This window comes from Anoplopoma fimbria, chromosome 6, assembly GCF_027596085.1.
Source record: "Anoplopoma fimbria isolate UVic2021 breed Golden Eagle Sablefish chromosome 6, Afim_UVic_2022, whole genome shotgun sequence".
Taxonomy (NCBI): Eukaryota; Metazoa; Chordata; class Actinopteri; order Perciformes; family Anoplopomatidae; genus Anoplopoma; species Anoplopoma fimbria.
Genome location: NC_072454.1, coordinates 15,433,138 through 15,447,388, shown reverse-complemented (window position 1 = coordinate 15,447,388; position 14,251 = coordinate 15,433,138). Strand labels below are relative to the sequence as shown.

Here is a 14,251-nt window from a genome sequence, read left to right as displayed (position 1 = left end):
CTTTGTTGGTGAAGACCAGGATTATGTATAGTAGTTGATCCAGTGGGAAACGAGAAGGGAGGAAAAGAAGGCGTGGATCAATGTTTTAGCAGAAGTGTGAGAGAGGGCCATGTTTTAGCAATACTGTGAAGGTGGTAGAAGGACAACTTCAATTCTAAAACGTCTAAGTCTAATCAGATAAAATGATGAAGTAATGAGATTTTGACGGACATGGATGTAAACTTCAGCTTGACTGGTTGAAGGAGGAATACACCGCAAGGCAGTAATTCTAGTTCATCAAGTTTGAGCTGTAATATTAACTTCATATTAGACAAAATAGGTTTTGTAGAACTAGAATCCACTTCCTTTTGCAAATCATTAATCACAATCTTTGTTTTCCTCAGGTTATTACAAATCATGTGGACTTCTTGGATTACGCGGAACAGCATCTCATGAAGGATAATACAACGCATTTTCCTCATTCATTCTCCACTTTACATAAATTGAGTCCCAGATTGATTTGTATCAAATAGTAAGAGAGGGGAAACATGAGGGCATCATTGTTTCACTTGACTGCCGTCTTTGTGGCTGTCCATCTGATCCACTGCCAAACAGTTTGCAACAGACAAGCCTCACTTGAATGGCACCCTAAGCAACACACTGTCCAAATGAATTGGACACTGGTAGGAAACATTTGTAGGAGCGTTGCTGAATGTCAGGATTCTCAAGATTTAGGGGTGTCAACTGGGAACCGGATCAACTTCCCACAGATATGCCCACTTCAGCTGCAACATGGAGACAAACTGTTGATGTCTGCTGATAAAACACTGACGTCTTATGGCATCAGACTCCTCAATGTTTCAAAAGACAGCTTTGAGAGCTGTTCAACAAATGGACGGATAAAAGATCAGTTTCTTTTCCCCCACAACATAAATGGAAGTGAGCAAGTCGAGGCCAAGTGGCTCGTCCCCGGTCGCCATTACTTCATCGCTCTGCATGAGGGAGACACACAGCTGTGCAAGTTTGGCCTACGGCTCAATGTGTCTGTTAAAACGCAACTTTGTCAGGGTTCTCCTCTGCTGCGACTTTGTTCGGGGAGCGGTGTTTGTCAAACAGACCCGTGGGAAGGTGCATACCACTGTCTATGCCACCACCACTACTCTGGGAGGTTTTGTGAAAAGTCGGATGGTTGTTTGGATAACCCTTGTGAAAACAAAGGAGTCTGTTTGAGCAATGGATCCACGGATCCAAACCACAGAACATATAAATGTCTCTGTCCTCCACATTTTACAGGTAAGGACAAAAGATCTGCACTGATTGCTATTTTTTGTCAAAATATTTATTTTTTATAAAGTCTGACCTGCTGATTCCAATTATTGCCAATTTAAGAACTATAATTGACAGCATACACAAACATTTATGTACCTTTTCTTTTATGGGAAATTAAAATTAAATTGAATGCTCATAATAATACATTGACTATTCAATAACTTACATTTTCTCTACAAAACTGCACAAAGTTACAGGACTTTCTTTCTCAACAAATCTTAAAGCTGTTCTAAATGTTTTTAAGGTGGTTCCACAAGATCTTATTTTGGACTTAAAGGCGTAAGAAATTGCAGCTTTATGTCTTCTTTACTCACAGAGAACTTCCAGACCGACAACATGATGTGTGTGTGAGGCTGGGACGTTACTGATTGTGCCACTATGTTTGTGACGTGCATGTTGTGTGTGTGGCTATGATGTTACTCTGTGCCACTGTAAGTGCAGTGTAAAATGTGTATAGATTTGACAGGGTACATGAGACTCATTGGTCGGTCACAGGTCAACAACTAGTCGGTTTCCAGGTAGCCTTTTGATTGGTGCATCTTTAGGTAAAACCTTCTGTTCTCAATTGTTAAGGCCTCTAAACTACTCGATAACAAAAAATGTTTACCTATCTTGTGCATTGAAATTGCTTTAAATCCGATTTAATTTAATGTGCTGAGTTACTTTTGCATGAAGAACTCATTATTTGTATATTTTGTATGATCTGATTGATGCATTACTCAGAACTTTACTCTCAAATGAGTTGAGAGTAATTTAAATAATATAAAAATAACGTAAAATCAAATGCAAGCTACTTTCTCAATTATATATTTATTAGACAAGATAAGTTAATGTTGTTCGGCATGAACCCAAACACTCGCATCTAATGCAAACAGAAGTAATATTAAAGAATCTTGCATTCCAAATGCATTCTTTTTGAATCTTCCTACTGCCATTGTGTACTCTCTGCAGCAGTATTTTCTATAGCACTGATATAATTCTCAGTTTTTCATTTAGAAAGTCAAATAAATGGCATCAGCAATGGTTTTGTACATGCCTATGAAATTCATGACACAGGCATTTCTTTTTATCTTTGTGTTTCTGTGTTGTAGACAACTGACTTGCCATTTGTTTCTAGGGGTTAACTGCTCTGAAGTCGTTGGAAAAGAAAACTGTGAAAGAATTTGTTACAATGGGACATGCATTCAAGGGTTGCCAGGCTCCTTCAAATGCATCTGTGACACAGGATTCTCTGGTAAGGAGCTCCTTTTCAGCTGATTGTTGGTATAACATAGACGGATTCACTGACTTTGACAATGAAAACACATTTTTTGAATGTAATTGTACAGCTTTGATCCTTGCAAGGCAAATCATAGACAAATTATCATGATGCTATTTACAAAAGACAGTGGGCGAGATTTTGCCGCATCCCAGTTTCATTTGCACAATCATGTCATTTTCCTTGAAGGGGCAACTATCTGTGGAAAAGGTCAAAGCTGAAAACTGAAAAGCAATATATCTTTTAAAGATCAAACCTGATCCTCCAATGTTATATTTGTCATCATAATATATGAAGTGGCCACCTCAACTCAAATACCTCACCTCACGTTACGACCAGTGACATGTGGTCGTAAAAAGCCAGTGCTAAACTGCCGGCTAACTGAGCGTGTCGCAGTTGGTAAAACAAGGGTTTACAGCAATCAATTAATATGTAATGTATTGTGTATTGCTGAGCATATTAAATCAGAACTTTGATTCACTGTGTGTCATGCTCATGGTTTTGGTAGTCTGTTCAGCTTGAGCCAAGTCAAGGCTAAAGTATGCTAATGCTTCTCCACATGAATAATTTCCAAAAGGGTATCAGACAGAAATGTAACGTATTTTCCATTAGCGTCCAAATTGTGCTCCTTGCAATGTGATTTAGGCAAGTTGCTTGAGGCTTGTATGGAAGCATTGGGTAGCAATTGTGATCCAGTGAGCTTGTTTATGAGACATTTCTGCTTCAGCCATGATTTAGGTAATGAGCCTTATTTTCTCCAGTAACTTACAGTTAGGTTAATGGGTATCAAACACAAGTGGGTTACAAGACCTGGATACTCCTTCGGTTGCCCTGGATATCATGGTCTGCTGGAAAAACTAGCCTGCATTGAACTTTCTGGAGTAAAAACTCCAGGTGGCTCTTCACATTGATTCATTGTTGTGTTTGGAGCACAATTTGTCCTGGCAGGTTTCTTGAAGTGTCATAGCTTTGCTTTTGTGAGTCCAGCCCATGCTTTCAGCTTATTATTTAATGGAAAAGTGGTTTCAAGGTTATTGCCAATACTGGCATCTGTTTTTCAGTCATTTACAGTACAATAAGAAAGTACAATACAGGGGGTGAAGGGTAGTATAAGACACTTCAGAGAGCTCCTCTGATTGTATTTAACAAAATATGTATATATATTAAATGACATCCACAGATTCTTTGAAAGGTAACAATAACGTTTTGCTCCCATACTCTTGTATGTCGTGAATGCCAGATTTAGGCTTAATTAAATACTGGATGTTAGTATTCAGATAAAGGACATGTTGTACACTCAACAAAGAGTTTGTATTTGTTTATTATCAAGGCAACATTGAATTACCAGATAGTATGGCAAGGTCTTCTCATACGCGTTTAAATCATTTTTCCTTCATTTACATTTGATAAAAGTCTATGGCCCATGGCCCTAAACAGTACACAAATGTCAAAGAATTGTCTTAGATTTAGCAACGGTTTATTGATAAAAACAGTGTCTTAAACTTATTTAAATACTTTTTTTAGACAAGCTATCAATGATGCACTAGAATAGAGATGAGAAAGAAAAAAAATGCCATTTGCAATAAATAAGTGTTTTTTCTAAAACCAAACAAAACAGGTGGTATTGTAAATAAATTAGTGCCCCTGTCTGATATAAAGTGGTTAATGAATATAATTCACATCAGAAATTAAATTGGTGAGTTGCATGCACCCTCTGCCTTTGCAGCTTTTATCTAATTTGCTTTAATTGCCGTTGCTCTCTCAAGTAAGCAGACTCCACTGGGTGCTTTAGCATAGCCATGGTGTCCTGCTGTCCCATCATCTTCTTGGGAGTTCTGTGGAGCTTGTGCTTCCTCTACCTCCCTGCTGCAGTTGCCTCATTAATCAACTGGAAGTTAGTGGCTGCTCCAGTGCTGGCTGCCCTCATAGGCCAAAGTCTATGCGCACAGAATAATGAGCCGAACTCATGGGACGTTTCGAATTAGATTTTCTTTTGATTTGACTCTCCTTTGCACTATCTCTCGGGTATTGGCTGCAAGGTATTACCATCTTGATAGGGCATTTTCCATTTGGTATAAGGTGTTAATTGTTTTTGTAATCTTGTTGGTAGTAGTATCATTTTTTTAAGGTTTAATTTGGATAATATATGCACTCATTACCCTTGTTGAACAATTTAATTAGATAGTGACACAATGTTGTTTCTTTATGTGTATTAGACTTCTGTCCTTCATAATCTCTGCAATAATACAAATGTTTGAGATGAACGGATCAGTGGTAGACATAAATGCACACAAATACAAATGTACAAATATTTAGTTCTATTAAACCATGCATGACCTAAACCAATTTGATCACATATAAGAAGATTCCCTCTTGAATGCGGAGAGTTCTACAACCATTATATATGTCATTAATGTATATGACAGATGGAAGTCTTCCTAAACATATAGTATTTTGCATTTGGCCCACTCATGAAAATATCTGGTGGAAAATGAGTTAAGGAAGTAGCAAGCCCCGAAGTTGTATACAGTAAGATTGATGCCCACAGAGGAGGCAGTGAGGAGCCTCTGGGACATGAGCACTCGTATCAGCAGGGGGATTAAAGAAAATATGCAAAGAAAAAGTCACTGGAAAGATAAATGTGTAGGCACCTTGTGAAGAACACAAAAATGAAAACCCTCACCGGGGAATAACATCAGCTTTTATTCACCTTGAAACTGCAGGGAATTCAGTCTAATTTTATCCTTTGCATACAATGTCACTACGGCGTTACCCTGACTCTGGTTATGCTGCTGCTGGTGAAAGAGTTGTGGTCCTGCAGTATTTAGAAAACTACTGGCTACAGCTTAGTTCAGAAGTACTTTATCTTGGAAGATGCTTATGGAACGAGCTGCAGCACTGACTACTTAGTTTAAAGTTCAGTGAAAATCCACCATGAAAATAATTTCTACATAATGATGATGACTTTCCTTTTATTACTCTACTTGGCGCAGAGGTATCGACTTGTTTCCTTTGGATTACATGATCGAAATATTACACCTGTCGGGTCCAAGCGCAAAGTGAGTCATTATTTCACTCCATATTTTCAAAGTGTTGCATATTAGTATAGTATGCTACAAAAGTAGTAAAATTGGCAGTGATTATAGGCATAATAATAATAATAATAATAATAATAATAATAATAATGTTGTGGAAGCAGCAATAATAATGACTGCATCATTTGTCATCTTTAACTTGTAGTCCTTTTAATAAAGCAATTTGATATGCTGTGCACTGTACTGTAAGCCCAGAAGTATTTAATTAGACAGTAAGAATTAAAAATGAATATAACTACCCACTTTGTCTGACTAAGTTCAAGTCTGTCTGCACATCTCAAGACATGAGACGGTATGATGTAATAGGCACACTATGTGCTCATTCAGGCAAGTTTATAGTGGCAACTTTGAAGCACAGAGAAGGTGATGAAATGTGATGATGAAAAGGACAACATAAAAACACATAAACTAACAAAAAATCAGTTGAAATTGAATGAGATGAATTACACAAGAACAAATAAAATATTATCCAAATTGACAAAAATATAACCGTATATAATGACAAACTATTTTCCCTAAAAACCAGAACTGCACATTAATTTATAATGTTGCATGTTGTGTTAGCAGTGTTTACAGTACCCTCAAACAATGCCGTTTCTGATTACAGTCCTGACCCGAATGCTCATTTATATTAATGCTACAGTAGACCTGACTTCACGGGATGGCAGCTGCAGACCAGCCGACCCTCCTGTATTGTTGCACAAGCACAAACTTTAATACACACGCTCACAGCATGAAACACAACACAACACCCTGAGATCGAGGCACTTTTGCCGCACAAGCATTAAGCAGGAAAAACACAAGGCACACACTCAACTCTCTGTTTATATCTTTCAGGGAAATCTGCATTTTTAGGTGAACCAAACCATTTGCAATGGTCTAAACTACGAGTTAGGTTTCCTGTAAGTGAATTGGGTGAAGATAAATGGGTTTTTTCTAATAACTAGTCTGACAAAACCATACTGTTCAGTACCATAAACTAAATAACCCTGAGGAAACTTTAGTGAGGTTACATTGTCTTTTCTATATACATGTGCTGGATAACATCTTGCTGGTTTTGCTTATTTTCCATTTGGGGTGATTTGTAGGCTTCAATGGGAAGGTTCCTGAAATGGGCAATTAGGCTCTATAGTATATCATCAGTCAGAGGCCAACATAGCAGCCTGACAGCAATGATGCTGTTTACAGTTGATCTTGCCTTTTAGTTTAATTGTGCTTGTCACAATTAAATTAGTGGTCCTGCACATGCCTCCATCCTGTGTAATTATTGATAGTCAGTCATCCCTTCCCTCCATGGATTATAGTTATGTCAGTCATGTCTTTTCAGGCATAAACGTATTCAAACAGCTTTGAAGCCATATCATACCTGTGCCATGCTTCTTTCCATGTTCACCACTTGGGGTTTAATAGTAGAATGTGTTCGTGTCTGCTGTGCAAAGAACACCGGTTGACAGGCTTTTATACATTATAGTATCTAGATGTTAATACAATTTGGAATAAAAGTGCTGTCATGTTGTGTTATCATATTTTGCAGGCCCACCTTGTGACAAGAGGAAAGCCACCTGTGATCCGAATCCATGCAGAAATGGTGGCGTATGTGAAGAAAGCCCCAAAGGATTTGTTTGTCGTTGTCCAGAAAGATTTGGGGGTGTCTACTGCGACTCCCGAGTTTTTTTCGATTGCATGTCATACGCATGTCAGGAGAAACAAATTTGCACTGCAGGGGAGAATGTGAGGATTCAATTTCCCTTATTTGTTTTATCTCAGTGGGAGATAAACAAGAAATGGCACATGGAAAATGAATATAGAGTTTTGAAACAAGATCAAATGGCTTCATTCTGAAGGCTGCAACAGCAATTAATATTTCCTGCTGAAGATGAGCCCAGGGTGTTTGCATCTTCTAGCATTTTAATTGAATGACCCAGCGCATGTTTAAGTGCCAGTTTGAAATGTCTCTCATCAAAAGATTTTTGTAATTAGACGCCTGCTGCAATTTTCACCTTTAACTGGAAATGCCATCATGGTCATACATTTTGCTAAGGCAGTAGCGTTTCTAATGCTCTCAAGGATGCACAAGAGAAAATACAATAATAGTCTAATTGTCTTTCCCTGACCTTTGTTTTGTTCATTACAGTTTGCCAAATGCACTGAACATTTACAGCCCACCTAAGAATACCAGAGTAGAGCAGACTAAAAGGGACGTTAATCAAAATAATGCCTGATATTGCTGCAGCTTGACGTAGATATTTTTCTAGAAGCTTAATGTGAAATTCAAATCTGTTTACCTTTGAATTACATCACCATTAGCATTTATTAGCCTCCTGTTGTTTCTAAAACACATATTAAAACATATATAAAACCCATTATTTACATGCCTACTTGGATTCAAATATAATTGTAGAGATCAGTAACAAATAATAATGTGAGAGTCAATCAAGTAACAATACGCTTCAGCGAAAATCTATTTTATTGATAATGTTGCTAAAGTTAGTGATTTTATGTACCTTTTGTGTAATCTAACCGTGTTCTCCCAGGCTGCCAGGTGACCTGGTTTGTTTTGCCTCTTTATGCAGGCCTCTGAATGCGTCTGTGCAGATGGCAATGTGGTCCCTGCATGCAGGAGGGAGCAGAGCCTGTGCAGCCCATCACCATGTCTTAACAATGCCACCTGTGTGTCCAGAGGAAATGATTATATCTGCAGGTAAAACACATACAGGGTTTACTACATTGATGAGAAAGGAAATACATGTGAATAAGGCTCTGCTTTCGGGTCTCAACTGTACCTAGCAGCTGATGTCTTTTAAATCCAGTTATTATACTGTATCAGATCGCAAGTCTTAAATACTCAACACACAAATCCTGACAATTTAGTTTTTTATCATTATGTCTGCTTGTGTAATTTAAATTATGTCAGAATCGAACATAACGTATATGAAAATGCCAAGGGAATTTAATCAAGTGAAGGGTATGTTCACCATATAAGACAGTACAATCAGTGAAATAAAGCGTTGTATTTTTACGAGTGTAGGAAAGAGTAATCTGTAATTTATAATGGACCTTAATTTGTTTTGATGTGCTAACCCCAACTTTTAAGCAATCAAGGTCATAACAACTCACCCACCTCTGTATCACACATAAATTCCTGTCGAAAACAAAATTATAACCCTGTGTATCTTGCAAAAGAAAAAAAAATATGGCTTGTAGGTGCTCAAGGCTTTGGGTGAATTGATTTTGATGACACTGGCCTCATCTTAACAGATGTCTGCGAGGGTTTTCTGGGAAGAATTGTGAAGAAATAATTGACTACTGCAGGCTGCTCAATATCAACTGCCTGAATGAGGGATTGTGCTTGATTGTAATTGGCGGATATCAGGTAAGTAATTCAATGTTTCAGTCCTAATGGAATACTCTGAAGCTCACAAGATATGTTTCATGCTGCACCTTAATTACAGTATGAACATTAAGTGAACATATTTATAACCAGAGATGTATTGCATACATCTTTACATTTTCTTTTGTTAAATCATTATGTTTGTAGCATATCCCTTATACATTAAATGTGTCTATTTGCGTTCAAAATCCACCATATTCTCCGTACTTTTTGCTCTAATTGTGCGCACAGTGCAACTTTCTTCCAAACTTGGACAACTGCCTAGAAAACAAAAGCCTCTAATCTTAAAAGAGGAAACTAGACAAATGTAGCTTAAGGTACGCAAAAAACATGCAACAAAGGCAACAAAGTTGATTTTCCGACACGGCTATTTCCTATCTAAACAAAAACACAAATTGGGCTACTTACATTGTGTGAATTACATTTCAATATGTTTTACTTTATCTCCACTAAAAAGAGTGATTTATTTTAAGGATGCAGCGATCCCAAAGAAAATTGGATTAATTTTACTGAAAGATATTTCTGACTGGTCAGTTCTAAATGTCGTTCCTTTCTGTCTTTGATTACAGAAAAATCTATTCAAGGTTTCAAATAGATATATTTTGTCTATTGAATACATCTTCATGGCTTTATGTTTAAGAAAACCTGTCCTTAGTGGAAGAACAAAGAATAACAGAAACATCACTGATAGATAATATCTACAGACAGCAGTAATCTAATTCTAACCCATTGATCATTGTGAGAATGCGGACACATTGCTTTGACAGTTCTGTTCAAATTTTCCTCTCTATTGCTCTATTGTCTCCTCCGTCAGTATATATATTTTTACAACACCTGTGACTGCTCCGTACAGCCCCATAGTTCTTATTATTCTCCATCAGTCTTCCATTAAGCCACTGAGAGTGTTCTTAATCTAAAATCCACTTTTAGATGCTTGCTGTTGGTGCTCTTTCGACAGGGTCAGACATAATCAAAAAGTATTGCTCACTGCAAATGGGCCACTTCATCTTTCTATTTATATTTTTTTTTTTACATAGTTTTCTTCTGAGAATGAAAACCCATTGGGTATTTCATTAAAGGTAGCCTGCTCATTTAGTCCCTCTGTCATGGAAAAGCTCTTAACAGACAGAACCAAACTAGAATCCAATTTGAGTCCAAAGGCCTCATTGTCAAGAGTTTCCATTTAATCTTTCTAAAGAAGGAATGGTCCCTAATTTAGATAACTCTATCCACAACACCAGGGACACTCTTTCTTGAAATAAAAGATACTGCTGAATTAATTTGAAGTCATTTTCCAATGCTGTAAGAGCAACAATTATATTAGTCTGCATCATATCGAGATAGTGGCAGAAATTCAAGAGGGGAATATCTCAAAACCTGAGCAAATTAAACCAAAACTATATGTGTTGGTAGACATTGAGGTAGGTGAAAAAGTATGGCTTTTGTAATTTGGATATGTTCACCCTTTATATTTAAAGGTCTTTCGATCAGATAAGCAGTGTGCAATTTGCTGCCATTTCAGTTTCATGGGTAAAAAAGAAACACGATCGCTACGCTGGGTAAATTATATGGAGTGTACACCACCAAACCCCCTTAAAACTGAAAGTCAATTGAAATCCAGCGGGAGCAAAAACAATGAAAAACATATATCTGATCTAATATTTACTTGTATATACTGTACTGTAAATATTTTACTGTTTTCCTCCAGTGTGTTTGTGCCCCGGGATGGATAGGAGAGTTTTGTCAATACATAGGCGATGCCTGCCTGATAAAGCCAAACAGCTGTTTGAATGGAGCCACATGCATTACAACAAGTCAGCCATCATGTTCTCCAGTGTACACCTGCAAGTGTCCCCTCGGCTTCACTGGTGAGATAACTCTGCTTTATTATCAGTTTTTTTGCCCCTTTCCATCTGTCTGTCTGTTGACTAGGATTTTTAAAATATGGATTGATTTGTACAAACCCTAGTGGGAATGTTGGTCTTGGGGCAAGCAATGACTGATTGATGTTTGGAAGAACTGGTATAGCTTTGCAGTAACATGCCGTTGGCAGAGGTTAGGATTCTGTTCTGAGATTTGATGTTACTATATGTAAAAATGCGAAGCAGATATGCAACACAGGTGGTGAGCGCAGTCATTTTCTGAATAGTTTAATTGATTCTGCAGTCAGATGCAAGACATTAACACAGAGAGCTCTTATGCTGAAAGCAATCCATACATAATACATTTTTCTATTTTGCCTTTTGTTGGTGTTTCAAGGCAGCAGAGCATAAAGTCATGTATTCCATCAAAAGTACATAATTTCTATCATGCCAATATGGTCACAGAAAATACTGGCTTCAGATTGTCTGGCAGGAGTCCATTAAAATTTTATGTCATATAAAGTTTGTGAAGGAAATGTGTTTTTCACTGCTGCCTTGTTATTACAAAAAACACCTTGTTCTATAAAAAGACGCAAAACTTTTGTTTCCAGCAAAAATCGAGATGGATTATGGGGTGTATCAGTAGACTGAGATATGCTTCAAATCCCTACCTAGACCCAACCACCAACCGACTTCATCAAAATGGTCTTTGGTAGAACGCCTGTTGTTCGATACAGATGCCATATTGGAAATGCCTCCGATACAGCTCAAAATGCTAGATTCGGTATCGGCGAGTATGTGAGTCTATGCACTGATCCGATATCACGTTATCATATAAAATTTTGAGGTATTTGTACTTTACTTTAGTATTTCCATTTTGTATTCCTTAATACTTCTACTCTGCTGCATTTTGGCTGCCAATATTTTAACTTTTTACTCCACTACTTAATTTGATTGCTGTTGCTGCCTGTTTGTACATTTACAATATTAATGCACAATATAAATTATGCTAGATCAATATAGGTTAGTGTACCAAGCACTATATCAATTATTTAAATTACCCCACCTTTACCAGCTGCGATATTAAAGTGAAGTACACATTAATGCATAAATAATCATCAATGTTTAGATGGGAATGTCCCATACTATTTAGCTTTAGCTTTAAGATGTTGCTTTCATCATGAAACTGTTAACAGTTTAACACCAAAGCTAGCATAGCCTACAACTAACTGAATGTCTTTGAAATGCAAATTACTGAAAAAAATTATAATGAGTATAGATATATTAAGTTATTTCCGTCCAGAAATCTGTGGCTGACTTGTGATTTTCACAAGCCAACCACAGATTTAAGGCATAGGCCAGTTCTCTCGATGAAGCATTTTTTTTTTAAACTCAAAGCTTATTTACCAGTAGCCATTCCTGCTTGACATTTCTAGGACCTGCTGCTGATTGCATTTAAGTACTCTTGCAAACTGCTTCCTAATTAGCTGCCAGCTCAGAAATTGGCAGAAAGTAGTTAAGTTATCATTGACAACTGTTTCTAAAATACAAAGTGAAAAAGGGAGACCCACAAAAAAAATGGATGGCGTTACTATTAGACAATGTAATTAAAGGGTAAAGATCATGACCCTTTGCATTTACAGTGCTTTTAAATGATTGAACAAGTTCATAGAAAAAGACAAACTCAAGTGTTATTTTCATAATAGCTGGAGACCACAAATAAGAACGAAGCTATGAATAAGCTAAATGCCTTTGTGATGTTGACTCTGGGAGACTCGTATAGTTTCTCATTTACAGCTATGCCATTTTGCACCATTAGAAAAGATCATGTTTGAAGTATTGCTTATCTAAACTGGCCATTATGCCCATGAAATATAATCATATATCATTATAAATATATTAGCATAATACAGTACAGTTATAAACATATATATATATTTAAACGTAAGACATTATTTGACAAAACAATGGACAGTATGGAAGAATACAGATTGTAAACCTTGCTGAACATTGTTTATTCTATACAGGGGGTTATGATAGCCCTGCATAGTAGTGTTCCTCTCTTGTTTTAATGCTTAAACAACCAGTGAATGTGATTTTTTCCTACTGTGATTTATTATTTTTTTTCTTCCCCAGTGCACAGTTTTGGACTATAGCGTATTTCCCGATCCAGCCTTAAGTCCTGACACACTTACCTGTCAGTCAGATAAGTCCTTACATAGCACTACATGAACACGATTTTTCTCCCCTCTGTTCAAAGCTGAAATCTGTTGCCACATCAGTAATGGAAAATTGTCTCTTACACCATGGCAGGTCTTAGTGACTGATAGAATTCATCATTTTCTGGCATCTTGGGATTTTTGCTTTGGAATTTCGAGCCATGCAGCATAGAAAGGCCAATTTAATTTCAAGCTTTGCCCAGAAACCCCACTGTACTCTATCATAGATCATAAGTCAGGATACATTACTCATGCCCTGGCATTCGGCTTTCATTTTGGAAGGCTTTATTTTTCACTGAACAACAACAGTTGGCATATATTCATACACAATCTCTGTTTTTAATTGTGTGGATAATAATATAAGACTTGGAAACTGGGCATGCAATTACCTTCAAGTGTAGAATCCACCAGAGATCCGGGAGTGTGATTAAAAGACAAATTGTGAAAATATTTGTAATTCTTCACCTGAAATGCATTAGATCTTTGCATTTGAACCTTTATCTGAACAATAAGAATCTATTGACCTCAAGGAACCTGCAGGCAAATAATGATCGCGCACAAGAGCAAGAGGTGTTTTGCCAAAATCCATTTAAAATAACCTTCTATTAATATTGACATTCAACATCAGGGTTCTTTTTGATATATTTGATCTATTCTAGATTTTTAAAACATTGTAGTCAAACATTTTGAAGCCTAAATCAACAACTCTTAATTCAATTAACATTTATTTAAAAAAGGATAAAAAATGTATTTTATTAACAGTCATAAATGAGGATAGATGTTTTAGTAGGACAAATTTGTGTAATTTTCTGCCGCACAACATGGCATATTTTAAATATAATGACCCGTAGCAGTTACTGTGCAGATCATATCAATCATGGTGTTTGTGCCGTAGCATTAGGTTGCTGCTGTCAAGAAAGGACTTTCACTACATGTCATTGCTGCTCCGTTATTGATGATAGGACATTTTAAATTAATAACCTGCGCTGGAAGACACACACCCCCAACCACAGCAGTAGAAGAAGTAGCTGCTGAGGCAGCTGAGCACCAAACAAATCGCATATCAAGCCACCTGCATCCCCCACCACTTCTGCTCCTCAGAGCTAGTTATTTAGTGT

The 14,251-nt window shown here is 37.1% G+C and overlaps 1 protein-coding gene across 1 annotated transcript in view; it reads left to right on the top strand.

Annotated features, from left to right (window-relative positions):
- Positions 1-527: 527 nt before the first annotated feature.
- eys (eyes shut homolog) overlaps positions 528-14,251 on the top strand; it is a 139,444-nt gene continuing 125,720 nt past the window's right edge. Inside the window, exons 1-6 of the mRNA XM_054600062.1 lie at positions 528-1,272; positions 2,426-2,542; positions 7,196-7,392; positions 8,235-8,362; positions 8,920-9,034; positions 10,761-10,920. Coding sequence (XP_054456037.1) covers positions 528-1,272; positions 2,426-2,542; positions 7,196-7,392; positions 8,235-8,362; positions 8,920-9,034; positions 10,761-10,920 — 1,462 coding nt within the window. The remainder of the gene's footprint in view (positions 1,273-2,425; positions 2,543-7,195; positions 7,393-8,234; positions 8,363-8,919; positions 9,035-10,760; positions 10,921-14,251) is intronic.